Source organism: Saccopteryx bilineata, chromosome 1 (genome assembly GCF_036850765.1).
Source record: "Saccopteryx bilineata isolate mSacBil1 chromosome 1, mSacBil1_pri_phased_curated, whole genome shotgun sequence".
NCBI classification, from domain to species: Eukaryota; Metazoa; Chordata; class Mammalia; order Chiroptera; family Emballonuridae; genus Saccopteryx; species Saccopteryx bilineata.
This window is the reverse complement of record NC_089490.1, coordinates 187,763,210-187,777,675: the sequence shown is the minus strand read 5'-3', so window position 1 is coordinate 187,777,675 and position 14,466 is coordinate 187,763,210. Positions and strand designations below refer to the sequence as shown.

General features: G+C 40.7%; 1 protein-coding gene across 2 annotated transcripts in view; it reads right to left on the bottom strand.

Moving 5' to 3' along the window:
• ANAPC10 (anaphase promoting complex subunit 10) overlaps window positions 1-14,449 on the bottom strand; it is a 69,877-nt gene extending 55,428 nt beyond the window's left edge. The window contains exons 1-3 of one of the 2 annotated variants that reach the window (XM_066232688.1): window positions 14,339-14,449; window positions 10,981-11,107; window positions 7,853-7,943 (exon numbers count right to left, since the gene is read on the bottom strand). In XM_066232688.1, the coding sequence (XP_066088785.1) occupies window positions 7,853-7,943; window positions 10,981-11,095 (206 nt within the window). In that variant the 5' untranslated portion in view covers window positions 11,096-11,107; window positions 14,339-14,449. The remainder of the gene's footprint in view (window positions 1-7,852; window positions 7,944-10,980; window positions 11,108-14,338) is intronic. The other variant, XM_066232699.1, reaches the window with a different exon arrangement.
• Between the last annotated feature and the right edge of the window lie 17 nt (window positions 14,450-14,466).

Here is a 14,466-nt window from a genome sequence, read left to right as displayed (position 1 = left end):
GCACATAGGAGAAGCGACAATCTGCTTTTCCAACCCTTCCCCTCCTCTTCTCTCTCTCTTTCTTTCTCTCTCTCTCTCTCTCTCTCTCTCTCTCTCTCTCTCTTCACCTCCAACAGCCATGGCTTGATTGGCTCAAGCAAGTTGGCCCCAGGCACTGAGATGGCTCCATGGCCTCTATTTCAAGTGCTAAAAATTGGCTCCAGTTGCAACAGAGCAGCAGCCCTAGATGGGCAGAGGATCATCCCCTTGCGCTTGCCGGCTGGATCTCAGTTGGGGCACATGCAGGAGTCTGTCTCTCTGCCTCCCCTCCTCTCAATAAAATTAAAAAAAAGAAAAAGAAATTGGTTAAGTTAAAAAAGCTAGTAGTGGGTACTGTAGTTCAAATGTGTGTGTGTCTGCTTCACATGATCTTAAACTATCAACTGCCTACTAACTAATTGTACTTAGCTTATTCAACAGTCACTGATACCAGTTTATAGTAATATGTAAGTATTTATATTTCTTTAAATTTTATCTCTACTATGGGATATTATCTAAGGTTCATGGATCCCCAGAAATCGTATGTACAATTTATGCTATACACATTGATTCATTAACTTTGCAAAGGAAATTGTGACCTCACCAAAAATTTAAAATTATTACTCTAAAAGGTACTCATAAAACCTTTTAAAATTATTTATAAATTTATCTCATGGTGAATTAAAACAGCACTGCATGTGGGAAGATTAAATGTATAGATTATTATGAGAAATATGATCAACTATTCAAATCATTATGTGGTCCTCACTAGGTGGGGCTCAGTGGATAAAGCATCATCCCAGTGCACTGAGATTGTGGGTTTGATCCCCAGTCAGGACCCATAAGAGAGGCAATCAATGAGTGTACAACTAAAAATGGAACGAGTGGATTCTTTTTTCTCTCTATCTCCCTCCCTCCCTTCCTCCCTTCCTCTCTCTTTGTCTGTGTGTCTCTTCTATCTCTCTCAAATCAATGGAAAAAAATTTTTAAATCATCATTATAACACTAATCACCATCAACTGAATGCTTTCTATATGCCTGGCACCATGCTGAACTCTTAGGATAAGGTATTATAGGAAGGGAGAAGGGCGAGGGTAACACTTCTCATTTCTGATGACGTTAAGTAACATTCTCAGCCTGTTTACTCACCCACTACTCCCTTTCTGCTGAGAAAGAGCTGTTCGCAGGAAGCAAACATTTGCTTTGTTCCTTCCTACCAAAATTTTAATAGGGGCAGGCTCTACTTGTCGACCACTTTCATAACTGGCTGGGTAAGTCTATTTAATTCTAGGGTTCAATACTAGGAAACATGCTTGACTGCAGATATAAGCCCCTTTCTCTAACATAAGCTTTGTCAGTTTTATTGGGGTAATATTTTGGTCTCCACCTGCTCACTCCTGAATAATTTCTCAACTGACTTGGAATTCATGAAATTTCAACAGAAGACACTAGTAACAGATACTCCAAGTTGCCAACCTAACAGCCCCCTTTCCCTTTTATCTTCTTAACATCCAGCTAAAAGACTCTATTCCCCAGCCTCTCTTAAAGCTAGATATGACCATGAGACTGTTATGATCAGTAAGATTTAAACCAAATGATTGAGTGAAATAGTTTAAGAGGAAGACATGACCCATGAACCTTTCCCACCTACTCCTTCCTGCTGCTTAGGACACAGATATGATGCAACCTGAGGACAGAGTCCATGAGCTAAGAAAAGTGGAATGGAAAGAGGGAATCTGGGTCCACAAGACATTGTGGGCTTCCATGCTACTCCTGGACTGCCAGATTCCTCTTATGTGAAGAGGAAAAAGAAATAAATTCCTATCATATTTAAAACACTTTATTAGAAGCTCTGTTATAGAAGTTCTCATTCCTACTTTTCTTTTAAGTGAGAGGAGGGAGACAGAGAGACAGACTGTTGCATATACCCCAACCAGGATCCACCTGGCAAGCCCCCGGGACATTCTCTGCCCATCTTGGGATGTTGCTCGGCAACTGAGCTATTTCTGGAACCTGAGGTGAGGCTCCACACAGTCATCCTCAGCACCCAGGCCACTAGAATTTGGCAGGGGGGTGAGGGGGTAGGTGGAGAGGGTAGGTGGAGGGGTAGAGAAGCAGATGGTAGCTTCTCCTGTGTGGCCTGACTGGGAATCAAACCTGGGACATCCACATAGTGGCCAAGGTTCTACCACTGAGCCAACTGGCCAGGGTGTCATTTCTACTTAATATGGCATTATTATGCCCACATTACAGAAAAATCAGGTTAAGCAACTAGTCCTCACTTACACATCTAGTAAAGCACAGAGCCAGTTTTGTAGTCTGTATGACTACACTACATTAAGAGTAACTACAAATTCTCAAGGTACAAGACTTAAAACTAGAAAACAGTATAGTTATAAAATTGCTTATCCTTTCCTATTAACATGCTAGATACATTATTACTGAGAGACTGAGGCATAAAAGAAACATAGTCTGCATACTTTCCTAAAAGAAGAAGCAAATGAATAATTTCTATACAGAGAAACAAATATACTCTTCTTTATTCTTGATATAAGGTAGGGAACTCCCTCTTTGTATGCAAGTTTGTTTCTGATCAACGTTAACAGGATGCTAAAGCAAAAGTTTTCACTAAAGACTAAGACAACAAAGACCATGCTTCACAGAACATATAAGACCTTAGCACAAAATTTTCAGCAGATGTACTTAGTTAAAACCAAAACAAGCAAACAAAAAGTCAGGGATGACCGCCATGAAGAAATCATTGTTACAGGACTTGTCCTCCCACCACAACCAACTAGAATAAACAGACAACATATATGGAAAGCTGTCTGCAGACACCAGCCCACAGGCAGCACAGGAGGTTGAGTCCTGAGAGAAAGAGATGACCAAGGCGAGCCTGGGAAAGCCCAGCAGAACCTCAGAGTCTCACGGAGCTGAGGCCAGAGCTGTACTGAGGAAACGCTCCAGAGTCCCCTTGAGCCTCAATGAATCCCAACTGCACATGCACAGGTGACACTGCATGACGACGCGAAGACCAGCCAGTGCTGGGGAAGAACAACACTGGAAAGCAACGGCAGAACAATGCCCAGAGCTGACCCCAGGCAGGGGATCGCCAACTCCCAACAACTGAAACGCGAGTCCAAATATCTCTTCAAATATCCAGGACATTTGTATGGGATCCAGAAGGATTAAGATTTGCAAACCACGAGGCTAATCTTGCCCCAGAGAAGTGATCTTAAAGAGTGGTCTGGGAATCTGAGGGGACCTTAAGACCCTTCCAGGGAATCAACAGGTCATAACTATTTTCCTAATAATACTAAGATATGATTTGCCCTTTTTAAAAATCATTCTCTTAGGAGTAAAAATGCCTGACCTGTGGTGGTGCAGTGGATAAAGCATCGACCTCGAACGGTGAGGTCACCAATTAGAATCCCTGGGCTTACCTGGTCAAGTCATATATGGAACTTGATGCTTCCTGCTCCTCCCCCTTCTCTCTCTCTCTTTCTCTCTCCCCTCTCTCTCTAAAAATGAATAAAAATTTTTTTAAAAAAGGAGAATAAAGTGGAATTTTCCAGATGCTACCTGACATGGGATTTAACGAAGGAACATATATATATTGAATATATATATATGAGACTCCAACTGTCTTCTCTTAAGTGAAACACTAAGGAGATTCACAAAAAAAGTACAAAAGTAGCATTGTTCTCACTATTTTTGCTGGTTTAGGAAGAGAGAGTTTTCATTTTAAAATGTTACTTATTAACATAATAGGTTAATTATTATTTAATTTTAGATGAATAAATACTTTTAAATTCCTCAGCTATACGTTTTAATATGGTAAAAACTGATAAAAAATAAATAAACAGCCTGACCAGGCGGTGGCGCAGTGGATAGAGCATCGGACTGGGATGCAGAGGACCCAGGTTCGAGGCCCCGAGGTCGCCAGCTTGAGCGCGGGCTCATCTGGTTTGAGCAAGGCTCACCAGCTTGGACCCAAGATTGCTGGCTTGAGCAAAGGGTTACTTGGTCTGCTGAAGGCCTGTGGTCAAGGCACATATGAGAAAGCAATCAATGAACAACTAAGGTGTCGCAACGAAAAACTGATGATTGATGCTTCTCATCTCTCTCTGTTGCTGTCTGTCTGTCCCTATCTATCCCTCTCTCTGACTCTCTATCTCTGTAAAAAAAATTTTTTTTAATTAAAAAAATTAAAAGAAATAAACAAAAGATCTTTGGAGACCTCAATAAAAGTTAGGGTGGCACTAAAACTGAAAAGTTGGGAGAACTGCTGCCCTAGCACAGAGGTCAGCAAACCACAGTTTATAGGCAAAAGGTGGCCTGCCACTTATTTTTATAAATAAAGCTTTATTGAAACAAAGCAATACTCACTAACTCACATACTGTCCACAGCTGCTTTTACACTACAGTGGCAAAGATGAGTAGTTGGAACAGACTAAAACAAGTTTTCAAGGCCTAAAACACTTACTACCTACCCTATTATAAAACGTTTGCTACTCTCAACCTCAAGAGTACTCTAGACTCACTGGAAAGAGGCTTAAAAATAAAGCCTCAAAAAGGTCAAATTGATTTTTAAGTAACTTAACTACCTGCCAGAACCAAGACCAATTCTCTTTAAGAAAAAAAAAAAAAAATCCAGCACTAACAAGGTAAAATTTACTATATCCAATATTCAATCAAAAATTAGTACAGCCTGACCTGTGGTGGCACAGTGGATCAAGGGTTGACCTGGAATGCTGAGGTCACCGGTTCAAAACCCTGGGCTTGCCTGGTCAAAGCACATATGGGAGTTGATGCTTCCTGTCCCCCCCCCCCCCTGTCTCTCTCTGTCTCTCTTCTCTAAAATGAATAAAAATAATTTTTAAAAATAAAATATTTTAAAAAATTAGTACAAAGAACAATGTGACCCATAATAAAGAAATACAAGTCAATAAATACAAGAAATACAAGACAGAAACGATGAAATTAAAAGATATCTATAATTTATCTATAGGTGTATAACAAACTGCCTCAAAACTTAGTGCCTTGGAAAAGTAGTCATTATTTTCTTTCTGAATCTGAGTGTGGGCAGGCTCGGAAGAGAACGCTCCACAGAGCGTCAGGTGGGGCAGCCTGACCCGAGACCTGAAGACTGTGTGACCAGGCGGCTCATTAACCCGAGCAGGTTGGTGCTGGCTGCCCGCTGGGGGCGGAGCAGAGGCCTTGGGCTCCGGCTCCTCTCTTTATGGGCTTCTCTATTTGATGTGGGGTTTTTTACAACGTGGTAGATGGTAGGTACCAAGGGAGAGAAAATAAGGTAGAATCCATATTGCTTTTTATGACCCAGCCTCAGGAAAAAACAGTATTATAACATCCATATTCTGTTAGGCAAGAAATCCACAAAGGCCTGACTAGTTTAGGGGGAAAGGGGGGGACATAGATGGCGTCTCCTGATTAGGCAGTAGCAAAGCTGGACAGAGCATGTGCAATAAGAAATAATGTGAACACACTGGGAAATACAGTCTGCCATAAATTCGTTCAAAGAAAACATGAAATCAAGGCAAGGTAAAAGATATTTAAAAAACCAAATGAAATTTCTGGACATGAAAAAGAAATCTGAAATAAGAGATTTATTGGATGGGACTAAAAGCAGATTAAACATTGCAGAAAATAGTGAACATATAAGATAGCTATAGAAACTCTGCAAAGAGAAGCAGAGAAAACAAAAAGCTCTCATCCCTCATTAAATAGAATAGAACGTCAGTGGTCTATAAGACAGTATAAAGCAAACTAATATGTAATTAGAGTCTCACACTTATGAAAAAGTTTAATTTATAAATAAGGCACAGTAAGAGATTAACAATAAAACAATAATTATAACCAATCAATGAGATAATGACACGAAAGCCGTAACATAAATAATTGGATTTCATCAAAATTAAAAACTTTTACAACTTTTAAAACTGTTATACCCACAGAATGGTAGAAAACATTTGCAAATCATATTTAATAAGGAATTAATATTTAGAATATATAAAGACCTCCTAAAACTCAACAAGAAAACAAAAACTCAATTCAAAAATGGGCAAAGAACTTGAAGAGCCATTCTCCAAAGAAGATGTCAAATGGCCAATATTGACAGATATAAAGACAAAAACAGAAAAATAGAACAGTAGTGACCAGAGGCCGGGGAAAGAAAAGCACAATAGGGAGTTATTGTTTAATGAGTACAGAGTTCCAGTTTGGGATGGTAAAAAGTTCTAGACATAGATAATAGTGATGGTTGCAAAACAATGTGAATGTACTTAAATGCCACTGTGCTATACACTTAGAAGTGATGTTATGTAAGTATTTTACAATTTTAAAAAACCATTGAAATTCACCATCTCAACAGACTAAAGAAGAGAAACCATATGATCATATAAGTAGATACAGAAATGGCATTTGAGAAAAACCAACAGTTATTCATTAAAAAAAAAAATGTGTACACATACTAGGAGTAGAGGGAACTTCATCAACCTGTAACCTAACAGGCTATTCTGGCTTCTTGCTAGTAAGGAAGAACAATCCTCAGCAGGGAGCTGGAGGTATCACCAGAGGTATCACAACTAGTAAGGAGACAGTGAGGGATGCATCCTCATCAAGACAATAACAGGTGAATCACCCACAGCATTAACTGACCATGGAAGCAGATTCTTTCAGCCACAAAAGCATACATAACATAGTTAGCTTTAAACACAGAGCCACGTACAAAGAGCACCAATGCTAGATCACCAAGATAAAACTGGCAATTAGGAACTTTCCTTCACTTTGACTCCAGCAGGCCTGAAGAGGTCGGAGATTAGTTAGGAAGATGGAAGAAGACAAGCAGAAGCAAGGCAGATAAAGAGAAGCAAACCACAACTTTCTTTTTCCATTTGCACCAGACTCAAACTTAGGGGAAAAAGAAACCTTCAAGAAACTAAAGCAAGTCTGAAGCTTTCACTATTAGCTAGGACTAAATGTTCTCTTTTTTTTTTTTTTTAAGGGAGAAAGGAAGATGGAGGGGCAGACAGAGACAGACAGACAGGAAGGAAGAGAGATGAGAAGCATCAATTAATTCTTCATTGCAGCACCTTAGTTGTTCACTAATTGCTTTCTCATATGTACCTTGACTGAGGAGATCCAGATGAACCACTGACCCCTTGCTCAAGCCATCGACCCTGGGCTTCAAGCCAGCAACCTTTGGGCTCAAGCCAGTGACCATGGGGTCATGTCTATGATCCCATGCTCAAGCCAGCAACCCCGTGCTCACGCTGGCAATCTCAGGATTTCAAATCTGGGTCCTCTGCGTCCCAGGCTGTTGCTCTATCCACTGTGCCACTTCCTGGTCAGGCAGGAAATCTTACCTTTTGCCACAGCATGGATTGATCAGCATTATGCTAAGTGAAATAAGCCAGTCTGAGAAAGACAAGTACCATATGATTTCATTCATATGTGCAATCTAATGAACAAAATAAACTAATAAAATAGAAATAGACTAATAGAAATAGAGAACAGACTGACAGCTGTCAGAGGGGAAGGAGGTTGAGGGGCTGGGTGAAAAAGAAAAAATTAAGAAAAGAAAAACAACAAAGAAAAAACAGTGTGCTGATTACCAGAGAGAAAGGGAGGCAGGGGAAGGCAGACGAAGGTAAAGGAGGGATAAATGGTGACGAAAGGAGACTTGAGTTCGGGTGGTGAACACAACACAATATAGAGGTGATGCATATAGAAAATGTACACTTGAAACCTATATAATTTTATTAACCAATGTCATCCCAATAAAATCAATAAAAAATCTTTAAAAATGTATTACCTGAATTGGATGTTCACTAAATGAGGCTGGGAGCCATCTGATTGCCAGTAAGTTTCTAGATTGTCATCTCGTAATTGATCCACTCCAAATCCTGAAAACAACACAAGTGACAATAAATTCTCATGCTAAAGAAAAAGCTATATATTCAAAATATAAAATTACCATACATATATTTGTCCAGAAAATTTGATGGTCAGTGCCCTCAAATTTAAATTAACCAGAATTCTTCCATCATCTTAACAAGACCTCAACTCTGGGAAGAAAGATCACTCGCACTCACAAATGCTTAGCTGTTTGCTTTAATTTTTAAAAAATATCTAGCTTGACCTGTAGTGGAACAGTGGACAGAGCATCGGTCTGGAATGCTGAGGTTGCTGGTTCAAAACCCTGGGCTTGCCTGGTTAAGGCAAATACAACAATCAATGACCAACTAATGTGAAGCAACTATGAGTTGATACTTCTCGCTCCCACCTCCTCCTCACTGTAAAATCAATAAATAAAATCATTTAAAATATTTTTTAAAAATCTAAATATACTGTATATATATTTATACAGTATTTATTTCCCAAATGTGAACAAACACCGTTTTACAGTGCTACTTAAAATTTTTCAAGGGCTCATATTCACAATAAAGTATGAAAAGCTTAACAAAGCCCTCTATGATCAGGCCTCTACCTAACTAGTTGCTTCACCTACGCCATTCTGTTCTACACTGACTATTACAGTCCTTGAATGAGCCATGTTTTGTCTAAGCTGTACTGTTCCTCTTGCCTCTATGTCCTTACTCAGTGAAGTCCTATTCTTGCTCCATCGTGCAGACTAAGCAGCATTTCCATGAAGACGTCCCTGAGCCTTTCAAGCAGAGTCAACCACTTTCTCCTCTCAACCACTCCTGCAAGGATCCCCATACTTAGTGGAAACCAGTATGACATACTGGAGGCTGATCACTTGAATAGCATTTCCACTTACTATGTGATCTTTGCCAGATTACTTGATATTTTTGTACTACAGTATCCTCATTTAGAAAATGATAAAAATACCATACAGAGCATACTTCATATGACATTTAGAGACTTCACTGAGATAATCTTTACTTGATACATATAAAGTACTTAAAATAGTACCTGTCATTTAGTAAGCTTAGTCACTTATTATTACTAAACATAAGCTATATATTATTACATTGTATAATAATCACTACTTTAAAGCTATAATCCCTCCACTAGATTGTGAACTCCTTGACAGCAAAGACCATATATTTTATCATTAATTTTTTAATAAAAATAATTAAATTAAAATTATTTAAATTTTGGTTTTTAATTTTTAATTTAAATCTAAAATTTTTAACTTTTTAAATTTAAATTAAAATCTTTTAATTTATTAAAAAAATTTTAAACTGAAGGTCAATAAAATCAATATTCTCTAGCTAGCCTAACCAAGAAAAAAGAAGACACAAATTACTAATATCAGAAATGAAAGAGACGCCATTGTTACTGATTCCATGGGGAGGTAGGAGCAGAAGACTGACAATAGAGGGGCACGAGGGAACTTCTTTGGAAGATGAAAATATTCTATATTTGATTGTGATGATGCTTACATGACTGTACATTTATTAAAACTCATAGAACTATGCCTAAAAAGGATGAGATTTATTGTAAGCAAATTATCCTTAATAAATAACTCATAAAAAGAAAGAGAAAGAAATTATAAGTAAAAACATAAGTTTGGTTTGAAAGATGACTACAGGAACCTTAATGTATAATTAATACAAGTTCCTGAAGGAAACAACTACTAAACCAAGAACATTATAATTAAAGATTCTACAGCTAAAAATCTTTCTGAGCTTGAGTCTACAAATTGAAACTGCCCATCTGACTCTGGCCGGTTGGCTCAGTGATAGAGCGTCAGCCTGGCATGTGGAAGTCCTGGGTTCAATTCCCAGTCAGGGCACACAGGAGAGGCGATTATCTGCTTCTCCAACCCTTCCCCATCCCCTCCTCTCTCTCTTTCTCTCTCTGTCTTTCTCTTCCCCTCCTAGAGCCATGGCTCAAATAGTTTGAGCAAGTTGGCCCTGGTGCTGAGGATGGCTCCATGGCCTCGTCTCAGGTGCTGAAATAGCTCGGTTGCTGAGCAACAAGCAGTGGCCCCAGATGGGCAGAGTATCGGCCCCAGACAGGGCATGCCGGGTGGGTCACGGTTGGGGTGCATGCAGGGGTCTGTCTGTCTCTCTGCTTCTCACTTAATTTAAAAAAAGAAATTGCCCATCAAATCATAGATTAGGTGAGAAAGGTTATATAAATACATGTATCCCAAGTTATAGAAAGAAAAAGAGAGAGAGAAAGACAGGCATTGGCCTTCTTATTTGCAACATGAAAAGAAAATGGTGAAAGAGCATCCACAAACTTTTGAGAGAAAAGGACTGACACTCAAGAATTCTATCTATATCAGCCCTAACCAATGACTCAGTGGACAGAGCACTGGCCTGGGCATATGGATGTCCCAGGTTTGATTCTTGGTCAGTGCACACAGGAGAAGCAACCATCTGTTTTTTCCCCCTCTTCCCTTCCTGCAGCCAGTGGCTCATTGGAGTGTGTAGGGCCAAGTGCTGAGGATAGCTCACTTGGTCCAAGCAAGTGGACCTCAGGCACTAAAAATAGCTTGGTACTCAAGCATCAGCCCTAGATGGGGTTGCCGGGTGAATCCCGGTCGGGCAGGGCACATGCAGAAGTCTGTCTCTCTATCTCCCCTTCTCTCACCTAAAAAATAAAAAAATTTTTAAAAGTTCTATATCAACCAAGAGTAAAATAAAGTTATTTTTAAATATGTAATCTCTCAAGAAATGTATCACCCACTTATCCCATATAAAGAGCCAACAACAACAAAAAATGCTAACTAAATAACTGAATCACAGCAGAGAAGAGATGATAAAGAGGAGATTTTATGCCATATGTAGTTAAATTCAAGGAGATATTAGTAAAGCAGCTTGGAAGAGATATGTAACATGAAAATTCAATTAAATTTATTTTAGAAATAAAATAAAGTATACAAACAAAAAGTATTAATTATAGTCAGTCCAGAATACAAAGAAACTATAAGTACGTATTATAAACAGCTTTTGTTTTGTTTACCTGGTTTGCAAGATGAAAGTGACCAAACAGCCTGTGACCCAATTTCTCGTACTGTTCCGGTCCTTTCCAACTGCTTCGGGTCAGCACCAGGAGGTGTCTTGTTTGGTGTAGTCATTTTAAAAATATTCTATGTAGAAAAAAAGAATACCCACATTATACCAGGACCTGAGCATCTCTGTACAAAAGATAAAAATAAAAATAGCAAAATGAGTCACTAATAGACCCTTGATATTAATCATCTACTTCTCAAATGCAGTTAATGTACTTTTAAATTTTTCAACCAGTGTAATTTAAAATATCTTGGAAATTCAGTTTTTGTGTCTAAAATATATTATGTGCAAAGCAGCAAAGTACAGTAAGCAAAAGGGTACATAATCAGAGTTTTAACTAAGTCTCTCCTTTAACTAGCCTAGACATTGGGCAGGTCTGGGCTTATTTTGCTCCCTGTTAAAGAGGTGGACTTGACCTATAATTCTATAATGCAGGTCTATATTTCTTTTTTTTTTTTTTTTTTTTTTTTTTTTTTACAGAGGCAGAGATAGACAGGGACAGACAGACAGGAACGGAGAGAGATGAGAAGCATCAATCATCAGTTCCTCGTTGCGCGTTGCGACTTCTTAGTTGTTCATTGATTGCTTTCTCACATGTGCCTTGACCGTGGGCCTTCAGCAGACCGAGTAACCCCCTGCTGGAGCCAGCGACCTTGGGTCCAAGCTGGTGAGCTCTTTGCTCAAGCCAGATGAGCCCGCGCTCAAGCTGGCGACCTTGGGGTCTCGAACCTGGGTCCTTCCGCATCCCAGTCCGACGCTCTATCCACTGCGCCACCACCTGGTCAGGCAGGTCTATATTTCTATGAGTAAAAATTCTTAATTTAGATGACTGTTTTCCCTAGAAAACTCAGACAGAAACAGACTTATTTCAGAAATATGTGAATATTGGTCTTCATTTTAAAAAAATGTGCTGCAGAGAAAAATCACATCTCCCCACTCATTGTCAAAAGCTTCATTTATGTATATATGTGCTCTTACTATAGAAGACAGTCAGAAAAACAGCTTCAAGGTCTGAGTTACTGGCCTATTCTAAACCAAAAGTTTACTTCATCTTTCACAACTTTTGTTAATCTTGTTAAGTCTATGCAAACGTGAAAAAAATACTTCTTGGATAGTGAACAATCTATAAAACTGCCTCAGAAATACGAACTTACAGCTATGGAACATCATTATGTGTGCTACTAAAAACCTGGGCCAGGCCTGACCAGGCAGTGGCGCAGTGGATAGAGCATCAGACTGGGACTCAGAGGATCAGGTTTGAAACCCACGGTTGCCAGCTTGAGCGTGGAGCTCACCAACTTGAGCATGGGGACACTAGCTTGAGCGAGGGATCATAGACACGACCTCATGGTCTCTGGTTTGAGGCGGAAAGTCACTGGCTTGAAGCCTAAGGTGGCTGGCTTGAACAAGGGGTCACTCGCTCTGCTGTAGCCCCCCAGTCAAGGCACATATGAGAAAGAAATCAATGAACAACTAAGGTGCCACAACGAAAAACTGATGCGTCTCATCTCATCTCTCTCCCTTCCTGTTTGTCTATCCTTATCTGTCCCTCTCTGTCTCTATCTCACACACACACACACACACACAAATCTGGGCCAGCAATTCAGCCATTTCCTTGACGCCTCCTTTTAGAGCTCAGTTGTTCCCTAATCCCCACAGAGGCACTTAGATATTGACTAAATAACAGTAGGGTCACTGGACTATAAAATTCGTTAAGGCCGCCCTGGCCGGTTGGCTCAGAGGTAGAGCGTCGGCCTAGCGTGCGGAGGACCCGGGTTCGATTCCCGGCCAGGGCACACAGGAGAAGCGCCCATTTGCTTCTCCACCCCTCCGCCGCGCTTTCCTCTCTGTCTCTCTCTTCCCCTCCCGCAGCCAACGCTCCATTGGAGCAAAGATGGCCCAGGCGCTGGGGATGGCTCTGTGGCCTCTGCCTCAGGCGCTAGAGTGGCTCTGGTAGCAACATGGCGACGCCCAGGATGGGCAGAGCATCGCCCTCTGGTGGGCAGAGCATCGCCCCTGGTGGGCGTGCCGGGTGGATCCCGGTCGGGCGCATGCGGGAGTCTGTCTGACTGTCTCTCCCTGTTTCCAGCTTCAGAAAAATGAAAAAAAAAAAAAAATTCGTTAAGGCCTAAAACTTAAATGCCCAATTAGCAATTTCCTGAATGAATAAGGGAATAAATACAGGGGGTCCTCAGGTTACCAGTCTCAACATAGGATGTTTTGAGTTTACGACACTCACTTCCATAAAACCTTAAAAAAACTGAGACGTGAGTGTTTCGGCTTACACCACTAGTGTACTTACAGGCTACATGGGCGAACTAGTTCCAGACTAGCCTGGAACAATTCTTTAAGAAGGTAGAGAGGCCTGCAACAGACCTTGAATCCCCTACATCAGCTGCTTCTCGAGATGAAACGCCTGTAGTACAGGTAGAATCATCTCCGGCGTCTCCTGCATGTTCCTTAGGCAATCCTGATTCACCTGACCCAGTATCTCCAGCACCTTCTGCAGGTTCTCCTGCCTCTCCAGCTTCCTCCTCCCGATAGGTCACTCACTTCCACCTTGCAATGTCCATTCCAGTGTGCAAGCCAACCACAGGAATAAAGGTAAGAAATTTTTTTACACTCATTTTGGTCATTTTTTTTGGTTTGTTTTGTTACTACAGTATAGAGTATGTTTATGTCCCTTTCCTACTTCTGTGGCTTAGTTGTGTTATGTTCTAGGTTATGACTTTACAACTGTGTTAGGATAGGTAAGTGACTTAGGCTAGGGTATGTTTCCACTTACACCAAAAGTCCAGTTATGTCACTGTCATAGGAATGGAACTGTGTCATAACCCGAGGACCCCCTGTAGGTTCAATCACACATTGATGGATTTGACACCTGCAAGTGCAGTTAGGTCTAGGATGAGGCAATTACACCTCTGACAATTATTACACTCTAAGCATCCTATATCAAAATAAAAATAAAAGGCCCATCTCTCTACTGGAGCAGAATTCAACTGCCGAGCTTGGTACTGAACGCCACCAAGTGGATAAATCGCGGAGCTCGGATAAGACTGTGTTCCTGGCCACACAATTCAGAAAGAACTGAAGCCAAAGAGGGAACGCCCCGCGAGCAGTGCCTGGACCAGACACTTGATGGTCCTGCTTGACACCTGTGCTAGAAGCGCTACAATGAGCAACCGCTAAAGCTCCATTCTTGACCCACCTGCTTTGACTAGATTGGATGCGGGAAAAAAGATACAAGTTGGGGAAGAGATAGCTAGCTACAACCATCCACCACGTCGGGGAAAAGCTCACGCACTTACAGCTCACAGACCGTGTTTGCGCAGGTCCGGGTTCTAGGATTCCCTGCAGCTCCGCGACACTCCCACTCAGTTTCTCTGGCCCGGCTTCCCTACAACGTTGAATGGGCGTCGCATCACAATGACGTCCG